Source organism: Gavia stellata, chromosome 4, assembly GCF_030936135.1.
Source record: "Gavia stellata isolate bGavSte3 chromosome 4, bGavSte3.hap2, whole genome shotgun sequence".
NCBI classification, from domain to species: domain Eukaryota; kingdom Metazoa; phylum Chordata; class Aves; order Gaviiformes; family Gaviidae; genus Gavia; species Gavia stellata.
Window position 1 is genome coordinate 83,857,576 of NC_082597.1, and position 20,570 is coordinate 83,878,145.

At 42.6% G+C, this 20,570-nt stretch overlaps 1 protein-coding gene across 1 annotated transcript; it reads left to right on the forward strand.

The window, feature by feature from the left end:
- Positions 1–5,034: 5,034 nt before the first annotated feature.
- STYK1 (serine/threonine/tyrosine kinase 1) lies at positions 5,035–20,254 on the forward strand. The gene is made up of 10 exons (XM_059816821.1): positions 5,035–5,145; positions 13,660–13,764; positions 14,650–14,828; positions 15,791–16,022; positions 16,296–16,477; positions 18,135–18,218; positions 18,475–18,683; positions 18,926–18,966; positions 19,232–19,328; positions 20,043–20,254. Exons 2-10 carry the CDS (start codon positions 13,698–13,700, stop codon positions 20,245–20,247), a joined length of 1,296 nt encoding a protein of 431 aa, XP_059672804.1. The 5' UTR covers positions 5,035–5,145; positions 13,660–13,697; the 3' UTR covers positions 20,248–20,254.
- Positions 20,255–20,570: the final 316 nt, after the last annotated feature.

Consider the following 20,570-nt stretch of genomic DNA (forward strand, 5'->3'; position numbering starts at 1 on the left):
GGCTGTCTCTTGTTCTCCTTTTCCATCCACACAAACACAAACTTAGTCCTGTTTTTAAATGGTTGAGTATATTAGTGTTTTCATCATGCATGAAACTTACTCATCTCTTGCTATCACCACTCATGTCACTGCCAAACAAGTAGCTGGTTTGAAGATGGCAATCTGTCTTCAAAACAAACAAAATTAAGTATTTGTTCACCCAAGTTATATAAATACTGCAGAATTTATCACAGAGCATTGCGTTGCTAGAGTTTTCAGGGGTTCAAAAGCAGTTGAGCAAAATCCTTCAAGGTGTACAAAAGAAAAAGTTGTATTTGGCTATAAAGTCCTTGAACCACAGGCTGCTGGAGGCTGGGGAAAGTGTTAAGGGAAGTATCATTTTATGTTGTTACAGTCTTCCGTTTCCCTCGGTGCTCTGCCACCTGTCTGAGGCATAGCAGTAGGCTGATGGACCCTTGGTTTGAGGTGGCACAGTCATTTCTTAGGTAACCCTAGCTCCTAAATTCTGTGCCTTTAAAGCTGTCTCCCAGTGCTGCCTCCTTCTGTACGTGTGTGTATGTGGTTAGGAGGCTGATTTTTGGTCTAGTGGTGTTCCTTTTTAATACTGCTGCATTACTCTGTGAAAACCTGGGCAGCAAATACCGTGTGTTTATGCATGTAATTTCAATAGTTCAGCAGCCACCTTGCTACTGCATAGTAATGAATGTGCTAGAATCCATTTCCAGTGACACTGGCAGACAGGAGCATGTTTTGTTTCAACATATCTTGGGTTTATTTGTGATTCTTCTCTACTATAATTAGGACACAGCAATGTGTTAGAGGGTGAATTACAGATGTAAAAATTATATTATTAAATGGAATAGTTCTTAAATGCATTTGTATATGAGTGTTACAGCTCTTAGTGATACGTACTTTCTAGTTCTTCTAAGGTCTCCATGGGCATCCTTTCTGGGGGATAGCTGGCTCCTCTGCTTCTTTATGTGTGCAGCCCTGCAATCCTGAGACTTGGTGTTTAGGTCACCATAGGTTTGTTCACCAACTTTTAGGTTTTGCGAAGAGGAGCTGTTGGGTTCTCACTGGAAAATGCAAACAGTGTAAAAATGTGGTGGCAAAGAGCAGGAACTTAAAAGGAAAATTTATATATTTAACAAAACAACGTAAGAAACTGAAAGAGAAAAGGTAAAAGTAACAGAGGAATATGCGTACGTATTGTGCTCAGGATGTTAATTGCTAAGGACAAGAGCACTCAGGAATTACACAGAGCGGAACTGAATGCATGTGATACGTGCTGCACCTAACTTACAGCCTAGCAGTTCATCTGTCAGCCCTGGAGTTCTGGGAGAGGCTGTGGCCAAGCTACCAAGTTACGTTGCGGATAAATACTGATTTTGGGACCCCAAAGAGCTCCTGCTCTGGGAAGTTATTTCTTTGAAGAAGAGGAAGACAACAGAGTTAGCCCAAATGTATGGCATCTAACTTCTGACATTTGAATAAGACATGTAAATCAGGAGCTAGGTTATGCTTTGTACCTGTGACGTCAGTGTAGGGAGAGAGGATTTTAGTACTTGAATTGCTTTACAGAAGTTCTTATGACCTTGTATTAACTATGCAAAGAACCTGGGGCAGCTATGACCTTAACTTAGTTTTTCAGCTGTGTCGAATGAATCCCAGCTTCTGGGCCTGGAAAATCTGCCAAAGAAAACAAAGGGGAAAACTGTACTGTAGCCTACTTACAGCTTCTAACCAACCGTCAGGATCGTTCCTGAGCATCTGCTTTGAGAAGGGAGGGCTGGCCAGAGCAGTCACTGCATGAAACTGTGCAAATGAAATTTCCATTTAGATTCAAGAAAGGAGTTGGGGATCATAAGGTCTAATTTGGCAGGGAAGTGGGGGAAAAAGACTATTATTAGTTGTGCCCAAGCCTGAATAGAGGAAGTGCTAGCAAATTACTGGACCTTCAACTGGCTGAAGAAGATAGATGCATAATACTTCAGTCATTTCATTTTTATAAAGAGAAGCTCTTTTTTTTCTTAATTTCTTTTCATATAATGCTACCCCCTCCTAGCCTTTGTTCCTCTGGAAATTTTAGATAACAAAAACTGAAGAGATGACCTGAAAATCACACTAGAACTGCCATTTTCAAGAAAAATCTAAATATTAAATAGAAAAATGAATTGTTCTCAAGCCAGAAGACCTGCCATCTTGAGAGGCAAAGCTCATGAGGCAGAACAGAGACTTGGGATAATGATGGGAATTTTTTTTTCATTTGTAGGTCATCTGTTGTGATTCTTACCCCATTTGGGGATGAATGGCTGGCTTGCAGAAACAAAAGAAGAGGTACTGAGCCTTTTGACCTTTGTGGGTTTAGGCTGACCAAAAAGATCAGTCACAGTCTATCAATCAGCTATAAAGCCACAGTTTTAAATCTTACATTAGGATGTGAAAGTAAGGCAGAGACCTTACTGCCTCTAAATTACTGCAGAAAAAGTGAATGCCACAATGACATTTAAGAAGGGGATCCTTTCACCTGAAGCTTGCTTTTTCTGGTCCAGCAGCAGTTAACTTGGAGTACGCTTACCTTCTGGAAGTTGAACTGCAAAATGAGCACCCTTTTTAACAGTCTCAGCGCATAGAGCCAAGACTGAATGGTTGGTGGTTGAATTGCTGCTTAGTCCCAGAAGCACATCTTGAGGCCACTGAGCAGGGCTGTGCGGTTTGGATGGTTGCTAGGTGTGCTGCAGCTGTCTTGGAGATAAAGAGGATGTTTTTTGTTAGTAAGGCGGCCAGTCTGCTGCCTTTCAGTGTGCCTAATCATACTGGCTTCAGGAAAAACCAGAAGGACAAAGGCATTTAAACAGGCGGTGGGGTTTTTTGTGGATGTGCACACAATACAAGACTTACAGCAGGAGAAGTTTGTTTTTCACAGGACAAAATGGGACAATAAATGACTGCTGTCCCTTAACTAAACAGGGGGAGGGGCTTGTGCGTCAGTGGGGAAGATGATATACTCTGAGGCCTGAACCATTAAAATATCTTCTCCAACCAGTCCGACTGGGAGCACAGCAGAAATATTGATTGGGGAAACTTAAAGCAGCAGCAGTTGCTGCTTTTGCATATGCATACCTTGAATATTAACCCTTTGCCTTTCCTGCTCTTTCTTCTACAGTTGGGGGCTGTAGAAACTGTGAAGGAAGGAGCAAAAGGAGGAAGATTGCCAGTTACCATATTTTTAAACAGGAATCTGAATAGGTTCCCCCAGCTGCCCTTTGGGAAGGTGCCTGTGGAAAGTAACACATTTCAGTAAAGAACTAATTTAAATGAGGAACTGTCCTTTGCATTTTAGCCACTTTTTTAATGGGGAATGGGGTATAGAACAGATCCTCTGCTCCTTCATGGAGAAAATACTGCGGACAGTCAATACAAGTTGGTACCAGAATAAGAGGAAAGCTGAAACCAGAGTCTGAGCCTACCCTCTGCGGCTGTAGCGATCTTTCTAACTCAAGAAAATTTTCAGTCTAGAAGATGTCTCTCCTGGTTTCTCAGGAAATGAAAGTCCACATCACAGAGCTATTTCTCTAATACTATTTTGCCCACTTCTGCCAGTCTCCATAGAGAGATCAAGCAATAAAGAAAACCGCTCTCGGTTTTCACCATTTCGCACACATGGACAGTAAATGCCAGCTGGAAGAATAATCCCAGAGAGAGGTTTAGGAGGTACTGGTGTACAAATATATTGATATGCAGTCTATCTTACGGATAAACTAACTATTGGGTTTCAGTATCTAAAGCTGTTGCATCTACTGCAACTAAAATTTTCCCACAACAAAATAATACATGCAGCACCAAAGTGTTAACAGGAGTAGGTAAGTTTTGCTCAAACAGTTGGCAGAGAACATACCATCTTCTACATCTTCTCAAAGCCACCTGCGTCGTGTTGTTGACTGTGAAATGAACTTTGCCTCTCAACGATAGGTCTCATGTTGTTTCCTCTTGTAATACAACTGCCTCTCGCTTGTATGAAGTAGGTAAGCAAATAATCTTATACAGACTCATATAACCAGGAGTCAGGAATCTGAAACTCTTAACACAAGATTTTTCAGTGATAGGAGAGGGCAATCTTTGAGCTAACGGAGGGAGCCTGCAGGCCAGCAGCTGGGACTTGCATACACGGGGTGGGTGGGAAGAAAGTCCTCAGAACTAAAATGCCGAGGAACTGAGGTGCCATGAAGATTACGCCACACAGCTGATGAGGGCTGAGGGCACCAGCAGAGCGCAGCCGTGATGCCAAGGGCACCATAGCAGGAAAATGTCGCAGGGCAAGTTCAAGAATATTATCCGCTCTGGTTGGGGAGCTAAGAACAGATTTTGAAGGGGGTTTGTGAGTGAGGGTCATTGCCAGGACTGTAGGGGAGCTCCGGGCTGGACTGGTGGGAGGAAAGGGATAAGAGCTGATGGCAGGGCTGGAAAATGCTGACAGGATGCATGGACAGCCCGAGCAGGAGGGATGTGAACGAGCAAGGCGGAACATGAAAAAAGCCTGTGTTGCTGCTGTCTGTTGTAGCATGTTTTGGTGCTATTAATCTTTTCTCTCTTTCTTCATTTGCAGACTGTGTCCCTGATAGAAAGTGCTTTCGGTGTCGGGAGTCTTAGGGGTTTTGTACAGATTTTCTGTTCCAAGAACCGTTTTTTTCTAAATGTGAACCTGTAATCTGAAGTGTATGATTTCTGTTTGTTACGTTAGCCTATCCCTCTCCATCTGTGTTTGCCTGCCTTTCAAATTACACTCCAGGTCCCCGCCTGAGGACTCTTTGCTTTGCCTGTCTCTCATCCGCGGGTGAGCAGCTGGTGCGTGGAAGCCAGGCAGACCCGTTTTACAAGTGTGTGCCTACCTGTCAGCTCGCGTGTTCGACGTACACTTACGCGATCTCCCTGGGGAGACAGCTGAGAAGACCTTGAGGAGTAAAGAATTGAATCTGGGCAGGTCTGGGGCAGGAAAATCAGTGAGGAGGAACTTAGTCATAAGAATTACAACCACAGAGGGTAACCATCAGCGTTATCAGGAGTGGCCTCAGACAAACTGGGAACCGGCAGCAGGCGAGCTTCAGGAAAAGACTACCGCAGGGCAAGAGAAGTGGTGTAATTCAGGTAAGTGAGAGAAAACACTGCTGGAAGATTAGCTAATGAATGTTTAATTTTTAAAAAAGACTTTTATTAACATAAATGAGACATGAAGCAGGATATAGCTGTACCGTAAAGTCTATACCTCTGTGTACGTATGTATATACATCTGTGCATGTACTTATTGCTTGTATTGAAGTTACTTATAGTAATAAGTTTCTGTGATCATAATGGTATTGGGGTTTGAGAAAAAAAATGAGGTATGTCCTCTACATACAGGTTGATTTAAATAAAATAGCTTTTAGGCACATTTTAAACAGGAAATAAATAACAAAGGAAGTAAGTTTCATATAGTCTCAGGTCACTGAAACAATGCAGGAAGCTGACTCTAATCCAATGTGGTACAGATACCTAGGTTTTTCTATGTGTTTACCTGTTTGCATGTATCTCTGTGTGTGTGTGCGCGCGTGCATGAGCTACTGAGTAAATTATAAACAAAATCTGTATCAAATGCACCAAGAAACATCCGAAAGTTGTGAAATTGTGACGCTAAAGTTGTGTACACAGCTTCAGCTCAGTTTCCTTGTGGCTGTGCATTTATGAAAGCAGATTCACGTTCCATTTCTTAAGCCTTTATGCAGCAATGTAATATCATGCAGTATTCTTATCACAGTGTTTTTTACAAGAGCTATGTGTACGCATGCTCCTTTGAAAAACTCCTTCATTCTTCGAATGACCTGTCACAGCTTTTACTGTCACAGTTTTTCAGAATATCTGTATCAAGTTTGTGCTAGGGTTTGATACAGGCTTAGTACTGGCAGCTACCACCAAAATCAGAGTTCAGTCAGAAAGAAAGAGACAGAATGGCTGGCGTTTTCAAAAGTAGTGTGTGATTTTGACTATGCAAAAGGAAGTCATAGGTAAGAGTGTGCTGTTGAGAGTTGGCCTCTAGACTTTTCATATTCCAAACAGCTTGCTCAGTGAGGGCTTCAGGTCAAAGTATTCCTCACTTTTTAAAAATTATTTTAACTTCTATTTTGCAGATTACCTGTGAGGAATAACTTTTTGTGGCCTTAATTCAGGGGGCGTGTGATCAAGATACATGTTAATTTTTCAGAAACTATAGTAGGCCATGTCTGCATTAGAAAAAGATATTTTTGTCTTAATTACCACGCAGTTTTTGTACCGTTTCACACTTCTGTACTCAGAACTTCCTCACGCTGTGCAAATAAATTAGTTTTTGTGAGATGGTCTAAGTTTAAGGAAAACTTAGCACCATGAGAACTTGCATATCTCCACTGATAGGGTGCCAGTTTGGACTAACCTTGTTAGTGTAAAAGCACAGCAGTGCAGAGTCCTCCTGACTCATATTTCTCAATGCCGTAGTGGCTGCTGACTTTGCCTATTTTTTTCTGCTCCCTTGAAAAGGAGCCAAGTTTGCCCTAAGTAATTCACCTGCTCAAACAGCAGCATGGACCTCATTATTTGCTGTTTTCTCCACAGTGTAGCTCTTCAGAAGCGGTCAGCCTAATTTTCTCTCGCTCCTTTAATATGCTTCAGCAGCAGCTAGCCTGGGTTTGATTCTCAGGTACTGCTTCTAATTGTGGACCAAGAGAAAATCTTGAGTCACTGTCCGTGATTTTTTGAAACACTTTGTTTTCTTATGGGGTGTTACGGTTACCAGCTGTTGCAAAAGTGAGTTAGAGTATCAAATCTTTATAGCTGAGACATTATACAGCCAGTACAGCAAGCTGCAGGATATTATCAGTAAACCTTGTTCAGGACGGAAGTGAGGTGGCTCTGGTATGTTATAACCTGGGTTGACTGGTCAGAATTTCCCATTCTGCACCATTGGAGATGCTGCTTGGTAGCCCATGGGTGCCTTATGGTGAGAAGTGAGGTGACTCAGCAGGCTGGGGAAACCTTGCAAAGATGTCATGATGCACCAGGGTGTTGGAAATAGTCACGAAGCTCTTCTGAAGGCAGAAGAGACAGAATGTGTAGTCTAACAAATACATAGCTTTTTGCAGAAATACGTTCTTATGGCATCAAGTTGTTAGGCTTGAAACCTGTGGGACTTGTTTTTTATTTGTTTTGGATGCTGCTTTTAGTAAAGCAGTGGACATTACAGTGGAAGAAATCTCTGTTTTGCTGTTTGCTTTTCCATGGTGCTTTTCTTCTCCTCCTTCTCTCACGTTCAATGTCCACAACTGAGCCCACACATCGTGGTTTCACTGCCATTTTGGTTCCTTCAGTTCCCTGATTGCTCCCCTCCCTTTCAGCTGCGCGGCCAGGGCAGTGCGCTTGTGCGTAATGGTTGCCTAAGCCTTGACTGGTGGCCATGTTCAAAGCTCATATGAAAGAGGAGGAAAATAATAAAAGCAGTACAGAAATGGTGAATGGAAAAGCTTGAGGGTATGGTCCTGCCACTGTAAGAAATTAAATAGAAGGTGTCACGGTTAAAGGATTTGTTTTGTCTCTTATCAGTCAGGCAGTATGCTGGACTGAAGTGAGTTACTCAGCTGTTCTTGACGTGCCTGTAGTCATATTACAGCTGGTCCTCACAATTAGTGCATGAAAAACACCTGTAAGAATATTTTTTTATAATAAAGTGGTGTGCAGTTAATGCAGGCCAGGAAGTCTGGAGAAATAACTACATTAACTTCCATATCAGCTCATAGCACAGTTTAAAAGGTCTAATGAAGATCCAAATGAATCTTAGCCTTTATTTTTATCATATTAATTAATTTAATCAGCTGTTTCTTCAGACAGAATAGCTAATCAGTACTCAAGGATTTACACATTTGCACTGATGATGGGAACTGACGTTAGTTCCCATGTCAGATACATTCACTGGCAAAACTGTGTATTTACCATGAATATGTATAACATCTTATTTTTCTGAGCATGGCAGGAGCAAGCAGGAGGCAGCTTCTGTGTGTGCAGTTCTCAAGCCGTCTGTTCCCATATATTCCATGGACACATAAGACTTTAGATTTCTCTTTCTTTTCAGTCTTCACCACAATGTCTGTCACTCAGCATTCTTGACCCTTATGTCCTCGCACTTTAATTAGCATAAATTGAGCCTGATGAGAAATTTAAGTCCATGAAATGTGAGAAGGGATTGATTATTTTAGGGCAAATCACCTTCCCCATCCAGTTTACCACATTGCCATGTGAATGCTTGTGCTAGTGCTAAGGGGACAGTATACATGTGGGAATGAATGACAGGAGACTGGAAAAATCATAGTAGGGCTGACACTGGCACACAGTGCCTGTGGATCGGTGCTAGCACAGGGAATGGTTTCACTACAGCTTTAGACAAATCAGCCATTCACCACCCTGGGTAGCGGGAGATCCATTTTCTCTGTTCCTGCTTCTGGATGTGTGCTCCTGCCACTGCCTCGAGCCTGTGCTGGCGCTTTTTGAATTGCTTGGTGAACTAATACCACTCACCAAAATGACAGGAAATTACCATGGCAAAAGAAAAGTTAATTTTTTCCTGCTGGCTTAGTGGTTTGAATCAGTTTACCGTGTGATCAATTGCACAGCTGAGAGCGAAACAAGGAGTGGAAGAGAGCAGAGAGAAAAGAGATACTCCCTTCTTTTGGCGTGGGTGCACACTTAATTCAGCTCAGTTACATTCACAAAACTATATTCACATTCAGTATTGGGGCTTCCTGCACTAGTTTAAGCAGCCCCCACATCTGCCATCTTTTATCTACTTACTCCTCTCCCTGTGTTGCCCTCTTTGCTTTGTCTAAATTGCCAGGGCAGCAGATCAGCTTGGCAAACAAGCATGGCTGAAAACAAACTACCACCTTTTTCCCCAGTGTTCATCCTGTTGGCAAACGTGCGCAGAGGAGCCGTAAGTGCCCGTGTAGGGCAGATGTGGGGGCTAATTAACCTGGCACTGTCGCCAGGCTGGGAAATTGCTGCGCCTTGCACAGTCTGCCAAGTCGTCTGCTAGTAGCAGTCTGCAAATGCTGTTGACTGTATGTTAGCTTCTGCTAAGTTTTTCCTATGTATCTCTCATTGTCTAAGGGCAGCTATTTCTAGATACCACGGTCTTTGTTGTATATTTAGCTTGGACGTGGGGCTTTGAATTCAGGTATTAGTCGAAGAAAGGCTTGACTGCCATCGTTGGTGCGGTCTGTGTGGAGCTGTGTAGTATCTGAACATTGTTAATACATTGAGCATTTCCCTCTAGGCCACTGTATCTGCGTTGATTCGTATTCATTTCCCTTGGCCACAGCAAAAGCTCCCCCATCTCTCCAAATCTGTTTAGTGGAAAACCTCTTCCCTCCCCCTGAGCTCTGGTCAGGGGAACAAGTACCTTTTGAAAACTCATTTACAGAGACCTTCACAGCCCTTTGTTGCTCCCATTCAGTCCCTTGTATTGAGATGCTTTGGTCTAGAAAAGCTCATTTGCTTTCTGGTCACTGTTATCAAAGGGAAGGTGTCTTTCAGGAAGGCTTTGGAGTCTGAAACTGAGCGGGAACATACCATCCTTACCTTGAGCCTTGGCATTCTGAAGGAAGAGTGGCCTAGTACTGTGGTCAGTACCTATCGTGTTTGATTTTTGTATTGCACTGCCAACTAGTTTTCTTAAGTGAAGTGTTAAGTCACATTGATGTGCTGTACAGTAGAGGACCTGATGAAAAAAGATGCATGTCCAAGAGAAAAAGGAAAGTTCCAGGTTTTGTGTAAACAATGAAAATAATGAATTTCAGCTGAAGGAGGAGGAAATCAGAATAATCTGAAAGATTAGCTAGGCCCTGGCAAGGAGAGCAGACTGTTGAAGCAAATATGTTTTTGAAAGTAAACAATAAAGAGAAATGAATTCCAGTGAGTGGATTTCAGCGTATGTAAAAGAGTAATAAAAAACCAGCAGAATAACTAAGCTGACATTTCCTGGAGATTGCACAAATTGTCCAGTGCGAATTCTAAATTGAAGTAATGCAGGATGTGTTCTCCTGTGCTCATGATCTAGACAGCGCTGGTCTTGGTACAACATAGCAGACAGACAAGGAAAATCAGAATTCCAGTGAGGTACAGGTTTTGAACCTCTTAAGGTGTTTTTGTCCCCCTGATCCCGGCTTGATACTGGAAAACTGTCGTGATATAATAGAGCAAGTATTTGAGCGCTGCCAATTTGTTTTCTGCTATGTGGTAAGTATTCACCTGCACACTGAAAATGTTAGTTCTTCGTAATCTCCATGTGTCCCCTACTGGTACACTGCAAAAAATATTTGTTAAATGTATAAGGTGAGATCTGTGGATTTCTGAGTTACCACTCCTGTAGTGAGAATGGAAATGTAGGAACTGCAATAACGTTCATGTTAGACCAGTAAGATGCAGAAAGAGCTAAGTATGAGACTTCATTTGGTCTTGGCCTGGAAAGTAGCACTAAAAGGCATTTCAGGATTATCTTATTAAGTGCAACTTCTTTTCCTACTTCCCGAGTTTTGCAGGAGGATAGACGCATAGAGTGTAAATGGACTTGTCTAATTGGACTTTCCCAGTGGTAACACCTGTGCAGCTCCATAAGCAACAGTGACGCACGGGAGTGTCAGTGCAAATAAAGCACCAATGGCTGCCAGTTTTTTTATTTCTGGATCCCGTAGTTCTGTCCCGAGCATGGTTAGAAAACTTGGGTGCCACCCACTGGCATCGCTGATGGGAGGCGCATAGGTGAGTAGGTCGGAATCTTTTTACGGACAGGGGATCAGTGTAGACATGGTTGCTGCATCTAAGTTTTTTTCCATGGATCTTTGCGGCTGCACGAGCGTCTTTCTGTGTAAGTACAAGTTGGTATGTGTGTGCTTATATGTGCCTGTGCATGCACATCATTTAAATATAAGCGTGCATTTCTAGTGAGCATCCGTACAAAGCAAAGTCATTAGCTAGTGTTAAGATGGAGCGTGGACTATTTATGACTCAGATTATGCAACATGATTGCTGGCTAGTGGTTCTAAAGTCTATTTTCCTGTGATGCCATCATGTCTGTTCATATGCGTCTTTCGTATCTGTGTGTATCTGAAAGAAGCTAGAACAGTTCCTCTTATGGTGATGATACCTGTGTGTTTGTGTGTAAGTGTGTGTATGTGTTACAGCCAAGGTAGGTTGACTTAGTGTGTCTGCTTTCAGAGTGTACCTGAAAAGCTCGGTGTTACTACTGTATTATTGCTCCTTCGATTGGATTGATGTTGTAGCCACGCCCTGAAAACAGGTGAATTTGCTAACATATGAAGAATCAAAGGAAATAAAAAATGAGACAGACTTTTTGCGATCTGGATGAGGGGATAGAGTGCACCCTCAGCAAGTTTGCAGATGACACCAAGTTGGGAGGGAGTGTTGATCTGCTGGAGGGTAGGAAGGCTCTGCAGAGGGATCTGGACAGGCTGGATCGATGGGCTGATCAACCGGATGAAGTTCAATAAGGCCAAGTGCCGGGTTCTACACTTTGGCCACAACAACCCCAGGCAACGCTACAGGCTTGGGGACGAGTGGCTGAAAAGCTCCCCCGCAGAAAAGGACCTGGGGGTGTTGATCGACAGCCGGCTGAATATGAGCCAGCAGTGTGCCCAGGTGGCCAAGAAGGCCAACAGCATCCTGGCCTGTATCAGAAATGGTGTGGCCAGCAGGAGTAGGGAAGTGATCGTGCCCCTGTACTCGGCACTGGTGAGGCCGCACCTCGAATGCTGTGTTCAGTTTTGGGCCCCTCACTACAAGAAGGACATTGAGGTGCTGGAGTGTGTCCAGAGAAGTGCGACGAAGCTGGTGAGGGGTCTGGAGCACAAGTCTGATGAGGAGCGGCTGAGGGAACTGGGGTTGTTCAGTCTGGAGAAGAGGAGGCTGAGGGGAGACCTCATCGCTCTCTACAACTACCTGAAAGGAGGTTGCAGAGAGGTGGGTGTTGGTCTCTTCTCCCAAGTGACTAGTGACAGGACAAGAGGAAATGGCCTCAAGTTGCACCAGGGGAGGTTCAGGCTGGATATTAGGAAAAAGTTCTTTACTGAAAGAGTAGTGAAACATTGGAATAGGCTGCCCAGGGAGGTGGTAGAGTCACCCTCCCTGGAGGTATTCAAGGAGCGTGTGGATGTGGCATTGTAGGATGTGGCTTGATGGGCATGGTGCTGTGTGGTGTTGGGTGGGTTGGTTTTTGGTGTGGTGGTTTTTTTTTTTGTTTTTTTTTTTTAGGTTGGACTTGATGATCTTGCAGGTCTTTTCCAACCTTAGTGATTCTGTGATTCTGTGATATATTCCATTTTCCTCTTTCTGCTGCCTCTGTTGTGCAACTGATAAAGCTTAATTTCACCCCTTAATTTTAAGCATGAGAACAAACTCTGTTTAATGTTTCATCCATCACCAACTTCCATAAAACCATATTAGTATCAATAAGAAGGCCATGTATTATTATTAACATTTGCCATTGTGGTTAATTGCCTTGAACCCATAGCTGAAAATAAATACTTACAGGGTAAAAGTCCCAATGCCTGTAAAATGTTCTAGATGATACTGTTTGTGAAGCTGTTAAGTCTTAATTTTTTGGCAATGTTTTTAAGAAACAGTGGCTAAATGTACATGCCTTGCCTTTCTGTCAACCACATCGATTTTTGCAATTTAGAAATAGTAGTCCAGGTCTTCTGTTGATGTAAATCAGTGCAGCACCACAGAGCCTATTCCTATTTCATGACTTCAGTCCTCAGTAATCTGTAATGCAGAAGAGCTGAAATTCTGCATCGGGGATGTGTTTTGGGAGGCCTGCGGCTGATCTGCAATCCTGACGCAGCTCAAAGACACTGGCATACGCCAGTGAATCTAGCCCTGTCTGAGCGGGGTTGTACACACGACGAATGCACTTACACAATCAGAAGGTTTTGTAGGTGTATGATTGCGCATGCTAAGGGATTAGGCCAGTGATTGCTGAAATTACAGCTGGAAAGGTGCATGCTTGCACAGGCTCTGGATTTTCAACTACAAATGCAGAAGAGTTCCAGATGCTGTGATTCAGATTAGTTACAGACCTGGCGGTGTTAAGGAGTCGGTACCAGAGAGTCCTAATGACAAGACTTTTTCTTCCATGTCTTTGTGGAGCAGTAGTATGAGTTGTAGCAGGGGCTGTAGTCAAGAATGACAGACATTTTGTACGCATGCTGCTGATCTGTTGATTTGTTATGGACCAGAAGATAAAAGGCTGAGCCATTCTGGCATCTAAGAAGTGTGTTAATTGGAAGTGTATTAGCTATATTTTAAATACAGTTAAGTTAATGACTGTGATTTTTTGTGCAAATGCCTCCACAATTGCTTGAGGAGCACAAGCTTAATCTTAACTTCTCTCTGGTCATGCAGTCTACCATTCATAGGATTTGATAGTGGATATCCTGTATCATTCTCTAAACCTCAAAGTCCCAGTGCTGCTTCTTCACACAACCACTGATCATAAGGGGTAGAAAGCTCCGTATTCAGCTCACTTGTTGCTTCATAAATCATCCTTCCTCCTGATAAATTTCATTAATATTCTTTGTGTCTGTGCAGAAGACAGAGGTTGGAGACCCACTTGCTTGGAACTGAACATGGCAGGGGAGGTAAAAAGATTAACGCGCATGCTACTGGAATGCAACAGCAATGACAAGCTATGTGGTAAGACTCACAGATTCCTTTCAGTAATAAGCTTTCACGTGCTGAGCAGGAAGGCCAGCTTTGCTAAAAAGTGGGCCAAGCCCTTTCCCCTCCTCCACCTGCATCCCCACCCACACAGAAGGATTTGACTGAGCTCTCCCTGCATTGTGTCTCAGGGTAGAAACTTCTAAGGGGATGCAGCCTCTGTGGTGGGGTTCATCTCACATAATTTTAGCCATTTTAGAGTATTTCTCCTTTGAATGAGACATAATATAGTCATTAAAGATTCCCTGCTGCCTCCGTCAGGACCGGTCTTCTGAGATTTTGATTTCTGCCATCTTTCGGAACTGAAATGTGGTCTTGCCCTATGCAAAAATAGCACCACCTCCAAATCTGGGGACCTAAGAGAATTAGTTACCTGCATCCTTGTTAATTGCACTGTCTTCTGGTCAAATCCAAACCAGGTGACCATGCCCTGTTTTCTTTAAAATGCTCCCTATAATTTTAATGGAAGGAGCTGAACCTGTAATTGCACATGTATTTGTGATGGCACAGCCCTTCCCATCTCCTTCCTGTCCCTTTGCCAGGGATTGCTGTGTTTCACTGATGGATGATACCTACCCACGACTACAATTCCTAGCCTCTGTATTAAGGCATCTAAATAAGTGACCTTAGGTGCGGGAGTCCCGGTGGTTTCATGCAGTTTAGGTACTCCGCACCTTTGAAAAATAGGGTGGCAGCACTAACAGTGTTCAGTTGCTATTCCAAGGAGCGGAGGGTAGATGCATATACTTTTGGGGTTGAAAGTTACTGAAATGGGTTATTACTACTTTGTTATACAGAACCAATGTGCGTCAGGCAGTGCTGCTTATTCCTTGGCTTCCCATTTTCTTTTTCTGCTGATAGTTGTGCGTGAACATCAGACTGAAGTGATTGTTGTCCCAGTTCTCCTTGTGGGTTTTTTTGTCATTGTGCTAACTGTGATCCTTTGGCTCCACTGTCGAGGCTTGCGAGCAAAGCAGGAGCAATCATCATCGTCTGGACACCAAGGTAAAAAAATGTGTTTCAACCAGAGGAAAGTGTTGGTTTCAGTGGCCAGAAGTCAGTCCCATTTCTGCGTTGCTTAACCTGTTAGGCAGTAGCATTTATGAAGAGCCTGAGCGCTATTCAGCAGTCCAGTGAACATTAGAAAAACTGGGAACTCAGGTTTACCCAACTTGCAGTAGTAATAGTGGAATCTGTAGTATAGATGGAGCCAAGAAAACCTAAAGCAACATACCATATAAGCTGATTAATGTACTGTGGTGACATCACTTGAGAGCTGCAAAGTATGTTTATGTAACAGCCTTCTAGATGCTACTGCAAGGAGAGTTTCACTGGGGTAATTATGAATGACAGTCATTTTGATATAGATCACACCTAGTTAATCCATTTTCTGTACCGTCATTTAAGAAGTTTAATTGCAAGCTGCTGTCTCCTGATTCCTATGGGGACAATAGGAAATAGAACAGGGACTGGTGAGGGGGTAGGGAAAGGTTTGCTGGTACTGCAAACACATGTTGCTGTGTGGAAATGAAAATCCAGTTCCGAACTGATTTTGGGATCGTAGAGGAAAAAGCCTCTTCAGCCTATAAAAAGGGAAATAATTAAGAACAAAGATAGGGCCTTTGTGGGAGCACCCTGTGCATGTCACTTTCATAACAACTGGTAACTGGTGATAAAAGAAAATGATTGTTGCTTCAGCACATGGGAATCAAGTACAAATGCATCTTATCTAGAAAGTTTACAGAGTTAAATATAGTAGAGGTCTCCAGAGTCATTCTGCCTTTTCATCAAATAGAGTGGGAGATAAATTCCTTTCCCTCTTCAAGGGCCAGAATAAGTACGATACAATAACAGTTCCTTACTTTGCCCCGATTTCCAAAACAGTACGGAGCAAAAATCAAAGAGGATAGAAGGACCGGCATTGCCACCTACCACAAGAGTTCATCTGTCTGCTTTTATGCATCATGTGTATTTGTTTTTGTCAGTGAATGACAAGAATCAGCAGGAATCCAGCTCAAGAGAGAACCGCTATATCCAGCTGAGTGAGACATCTGTGGAGAGCCTGCTAAATTCTGCATCCTTGACTCTGAAAGAACTGGAGATACCACGAGAGAAACTCTCACTAGGCACCTTGCAGCTGATAAAATATGGCCGCTATGGGAGCATCTACAGAGCACAACTGGAAACTGGGAACCGCGGGGAGACTAAGACTGTAGTATTGAAAGCCTTACAAGGTAAGGCACACGGCCAGGATCCACTTTGGTACAGATCTCTGTATCAAAAGCATGATGCTGGGCAGAACTTTGCAGTCATTACTGGGCAAGAACAAGCTGTGTTCAGTATCCTCTTAGCTAGTCAGAGTGGTGTTTTGGTAGGAGTGTCTTGGTGGGACTAAAGAAGATCGCCATTCATGTTGATTTTAAAAGCTACTCACCTGCTGCCTCCATTTGGGTTTTTTTGTTTGTTTTCTTGTTTTGTTTTTTTGATGGGTTTTTTTGTTCTTTCAGACATGGCTAGTCCACAGGAAGTAAAGGATTTCCTGGGAAGGATTAAATTCCATCAAAATCTTGGCCATCATGAGAACCTGGTTGAACTGGTTGGATGCTGTGTAGACCAGCTCCCACTTTATGTGATCATGGAAGATGTGTCTCTTGGTGACCTGTTGACATTTCTATGGACATGTCGGAAGGTGAGTCAAAAGAAGTGACGACAGAATATCTTCTTCAATTCCTTAGGTACGTATCTATCCATAAGTCATAGTCCATAAGTCATAGATTGTTCTTTTCATCTCTCCATGCATCTATCTATATCAGTCCAAACTATTTCCGTCCCCCAAAGAGGTTCTACACAAGTCTAAGCTGGAATAGAATTAGTGGATATCTCGATTGATGTGATATAGGTTGGAGAAGTTGACGTACTTTTGTAAAGCAAAGTCCTACTTTGCAGACCATTGGAGTGAGAGTTGATACAGCTACCTGAATTTCTAAAAAGTTTTAAATAATGTCCCACTCCAAATGCTTTTAAGAAAACAGAACAGTTGCAACGTTAGGGAGAAGGTCATTAAATGAGAACTAATTGATTAAAAAACAGGAAACAGAGTGTAAAAGTGAAAGGTTGGTACTTGCACAGAGGGAGGTCACCCATGAAGTTTGGCTGGTATATGAGCTAGGAACTGGTGCTGTTCGTTGCATGTATCAATAACCTAGAAAACGGGATGACAGTGAGGTGGTGACCAGCCAGTAAAATCAAGGACTGACCTTGAGGAATTGCAGAAGGATCTTCCAAGATTGAGAGACTGGCCAATAAAAAGAACAGGTGAGATTTCGTATAGTTAAAAATGAAATGATGCCCATGTAGAAAAGCAATTCTAGCTTCATGTATGTAATGATGGCCTCATATCTGCCCATTGCTGGTGAGGACTGAAATCACGGGACTGATTGTATGAAAATACACAGTCTGATGAAAATGTTAACTCAAGCCGAAAAAGAAACCAAATATTAGGCATTAAGAAAGGCATAGAAACAAAACTCTGCCATGTCACTCTAGAAATCCATCATTTTCCTACATCTGGAACACTAAATACAGAGAGATTGCTTGCTGTCTTGTTCAACAGAAAGACAAGGTGGTAGCAAATAAAGCTAGTAAGTGCCATGTTCAGAACAAACAAATGGAGGTGGTTCTTCATGAAGTGGGGAGTTGACCAATGTAATTCCTTGCCGCTGACTGCTGTGGATTTTGAAACTTTACATGGGTTCAAGACAAGTGAATACATTTATGGAACAAAAGGTTACTGAATATGTTGAAACCATAACCATCTCAGGAGGTCCTTAAGCTGAAAATAGTTGGGAGCTGGAAAACTACACAGGAAAATCATTGTGTGCTTACCTTATTCTTTTTCTGTCATCTGGGTATCCACCTAGGGTCACTGTTACAGGCAGGGTAGCAAGGGAGATGGGCTGCTAGTCTCATACCAGATAACGGTTCATGTGTTATAAATATGCTTTTCTACTCATCATTCTAATTTATAGTAGATCTTTCATTCATCTGTATGGATTGTCGTTCTCCACTGTCATTCTGCCCATTTCTGTCTAACCTATTCATCTCTTCTCCACCCTTCAATTTACCCACCAATTGTCTCTAGTGTACTTGTCCTACCCAGCACACCATCCATCCATCCACATCACCCATCCATGTACCCTTATTTTGCAATTTATGACCAATTGTGAAATTAGTTGGCGGAGCTTAAGGTTAGCTAGTATTCATTTTATTAGATTAGAAGGAAACATTCCCCAGTAGCCTACAGCTAAGGCATGTGTTTGATTCAGGGTCTGCTCTTTTATTTCTAGGATGTAATGACAATGGATGGTATTCCCTATGACCTCACTGAGAGGCAAGTATATGAAGTTGGACAGCAAGTTGCAGCAGCTCTGGTAAGTCTGCTCATATTCGCTGCATTTCTCCTTTCTTGCTTGATTGCAACACAAGTCTGCATAGTGGCCTAAGTCTTCTTGGCCTAAGTACTGAGGATGTGCTTTGTTAAAATTGAGCCAAATATGCTTGCATTATTTTGGTGAGCATACACCTTTATTCCACAGCATGGAAGACAGACATAAACTAAGTGGAAATGTATATCAATTAAAATTCCTTTTAAAATTATCATGGTCTCTTTCTTTTCCAACTTTCCAGGCTTACCTTGAACAGAAGAAGTTGTTCCATGGTGACATTGCGGCTCGGAATGTCCTCCTTCATCACAACTTCACTGCTAAGCTCTGTGGTTTGGGTCTGGCCTATGAAACTCACACGTATGGTGCCAACTCAGTCACACAGATTGTGCCAGTCAAGTGGCAGGCTCCGGAGCAGCTCCTGAAGAAACCCCCCAGCATCAAGGCAGACATGTATGATTTAATTTTTGGCCTAGAAGTTCATCTGTCTGTCAGGCCTGTCTCTCTCACTCCTTTATGTATCATGCCATGTCCTGGAGTTCACAGTAAGGCATATTTATTCTCAGCATAATGCTCCACTTTATAGCTCATACCTTCTCTTCTCATTTCTGCAGGTCATGCCTAGTCGTTTGTATGTATTTAAGCTACCTAGCTAGAATGGAAACTTCACATTGCTTTGTTTTCTTTTCTTGCAGATGGTCTTTTGGAATTCTACTGTATGAAATGATTACATTAGGTAAGAAGATTTAATGATAATAGAAAAATATGTAAGGAAGCAGCAAATTAACAAGACACAAAATCTCAAATTTGAGAATGTGAAGTTGGACCATTTAAATAAGCATCCTGTTTTTTCCAACTTGGAAAGTGTTGACAATTCTTTTTAGATTTTCTGTCAGTGTGGATTGTGGTAGGAAAAAAATGGATTTTGAAAGGGAAAGAAGGCCTTCTTATACAGAGGCTGCTATCTGCAACCATTACCTTAATTCCTTTTGCCCTTCCAGGTGCTCCACCGTATCCCGAGGTGCCACCTTCTGACATCTTATTATACCTGCAGAAACAGAACATTATGAAGCAGCCCTCAAGCTGCCAGCAAGCCATGTAAGCCACTTGCTTTGTGGACAGTTGAACTTCAGATCTGCAGAGCTAAATGGAAGTGAGACATACCAAAGTAGATCTTAAAGAAGATCTCTAAGTTTAGATTATACAAAATGGTAACTTGTTAGCTGAGGACACTTGTTCTCACATGTTCTCACATGCTCTGCCACATCTCCTTACTGGATTCTGCTGCATGAAACCTTGATTGCCAAAACCTCTTTTTCTGGCTTTTGAAAATCACTCTTGTTTCTGTTTCCATGTCTGCCCTTGCATTTTGTTGCTCCACTGCTTCCCTGCAAGGTGCAGGACTATTCTGGAGTAATCTTTCTCTTCTAAGTTGTGGGATTCTCCCTGAAATAAACAAAGCCTCCACAGGGAAGATCTAAGGCATTATATTTCCTCTTATGAAGTCATAATTTCTTTTAATATTCAGAGGCTTTTTCTTCCATAAGGAATCTCAGTTGCTGTTCCAAAAAGGAATACCAATCTTTTTCCCTTTTCCCATACTCACAGTTGACATCCTTGCAAACAACTGCATGCCTTTGTCCCCACGCATTATTATTATGCGGTTGCAAATTTCAAAGGGTCATCGAAAGATCTTTATAGGAAGCAGTAAAAGAGGAGGTATCTAGACATTTTAAATATGAGATGACTTGACTGTAGTAAAACTTTGTGTTGGTGTTTGTCATTCCCAGCGTCTCCTTCTCCATTTTACAGGTACCGCATCATGAAGTCCTGCTGGCAATGGAATGCAACTAACCGGCCTTCTCCAGCAGACCTGATCCGGTCCCTACAAATAGCTATAAAGACCAGCAATGACCGTGCAGTACTGCAGGTGCCTGAGCTAGTGGTGCCTGAACTCTATGCTAATGTTGCTGGTGTTGATGTGCACAGTCTAGTGAGGGAATACACTATACTCTGAAGGACCCTTTCACATGTTGGTAAAGGAAAAGTCTCTGAGTTTGCCCTTTTCTAGACACTTTGCAAGCTCAGAATGAGGTGTGTATGTTGGGAGGGATCCCTTTGTTTTTCAAACACTTTATATATATATATCAGGTCTCCCCTCCACGCCTGAAACGGCAAACTGTTATCGTTATTGTTATTAAATCAACCTGTTGATATCACTCTGCCAGCAGTGATTTGGGAGCAAAGTGCGTTTAGGAAGCTGTAGAAAATGTAATGAGAAACTTGAGTTAAAGGAGTTTGGATGCCCAAAGGAGGCTGTGACCCCGTGGGAAGCCCGCG

Excerpts from the sequence above, each read along its gene's own strand:
- STYK1 (XM_059816821.1), top strand. The coding sequence starts at position 13,698 with ATGGCAGGGGAGGTAAAAAGATTAACGCGCATGCTACTGGAATGCAAC. Across the intron at positions 16,478-18,134 it reads TTCTATGGACATGTCGGAAG|GATGTAATGACAATGGATGG; the intron begins GTGAGTCAAAAG and ends TTTTATTTCTAG. Across the intron at positions 19,329-20,042 it reads TCAAGCTGCCAGCAAGCCAT|GTACCGCATCATGAAGTCCT; the intron begins GTAAGCCACTTG and ends TCCATTTTACAG.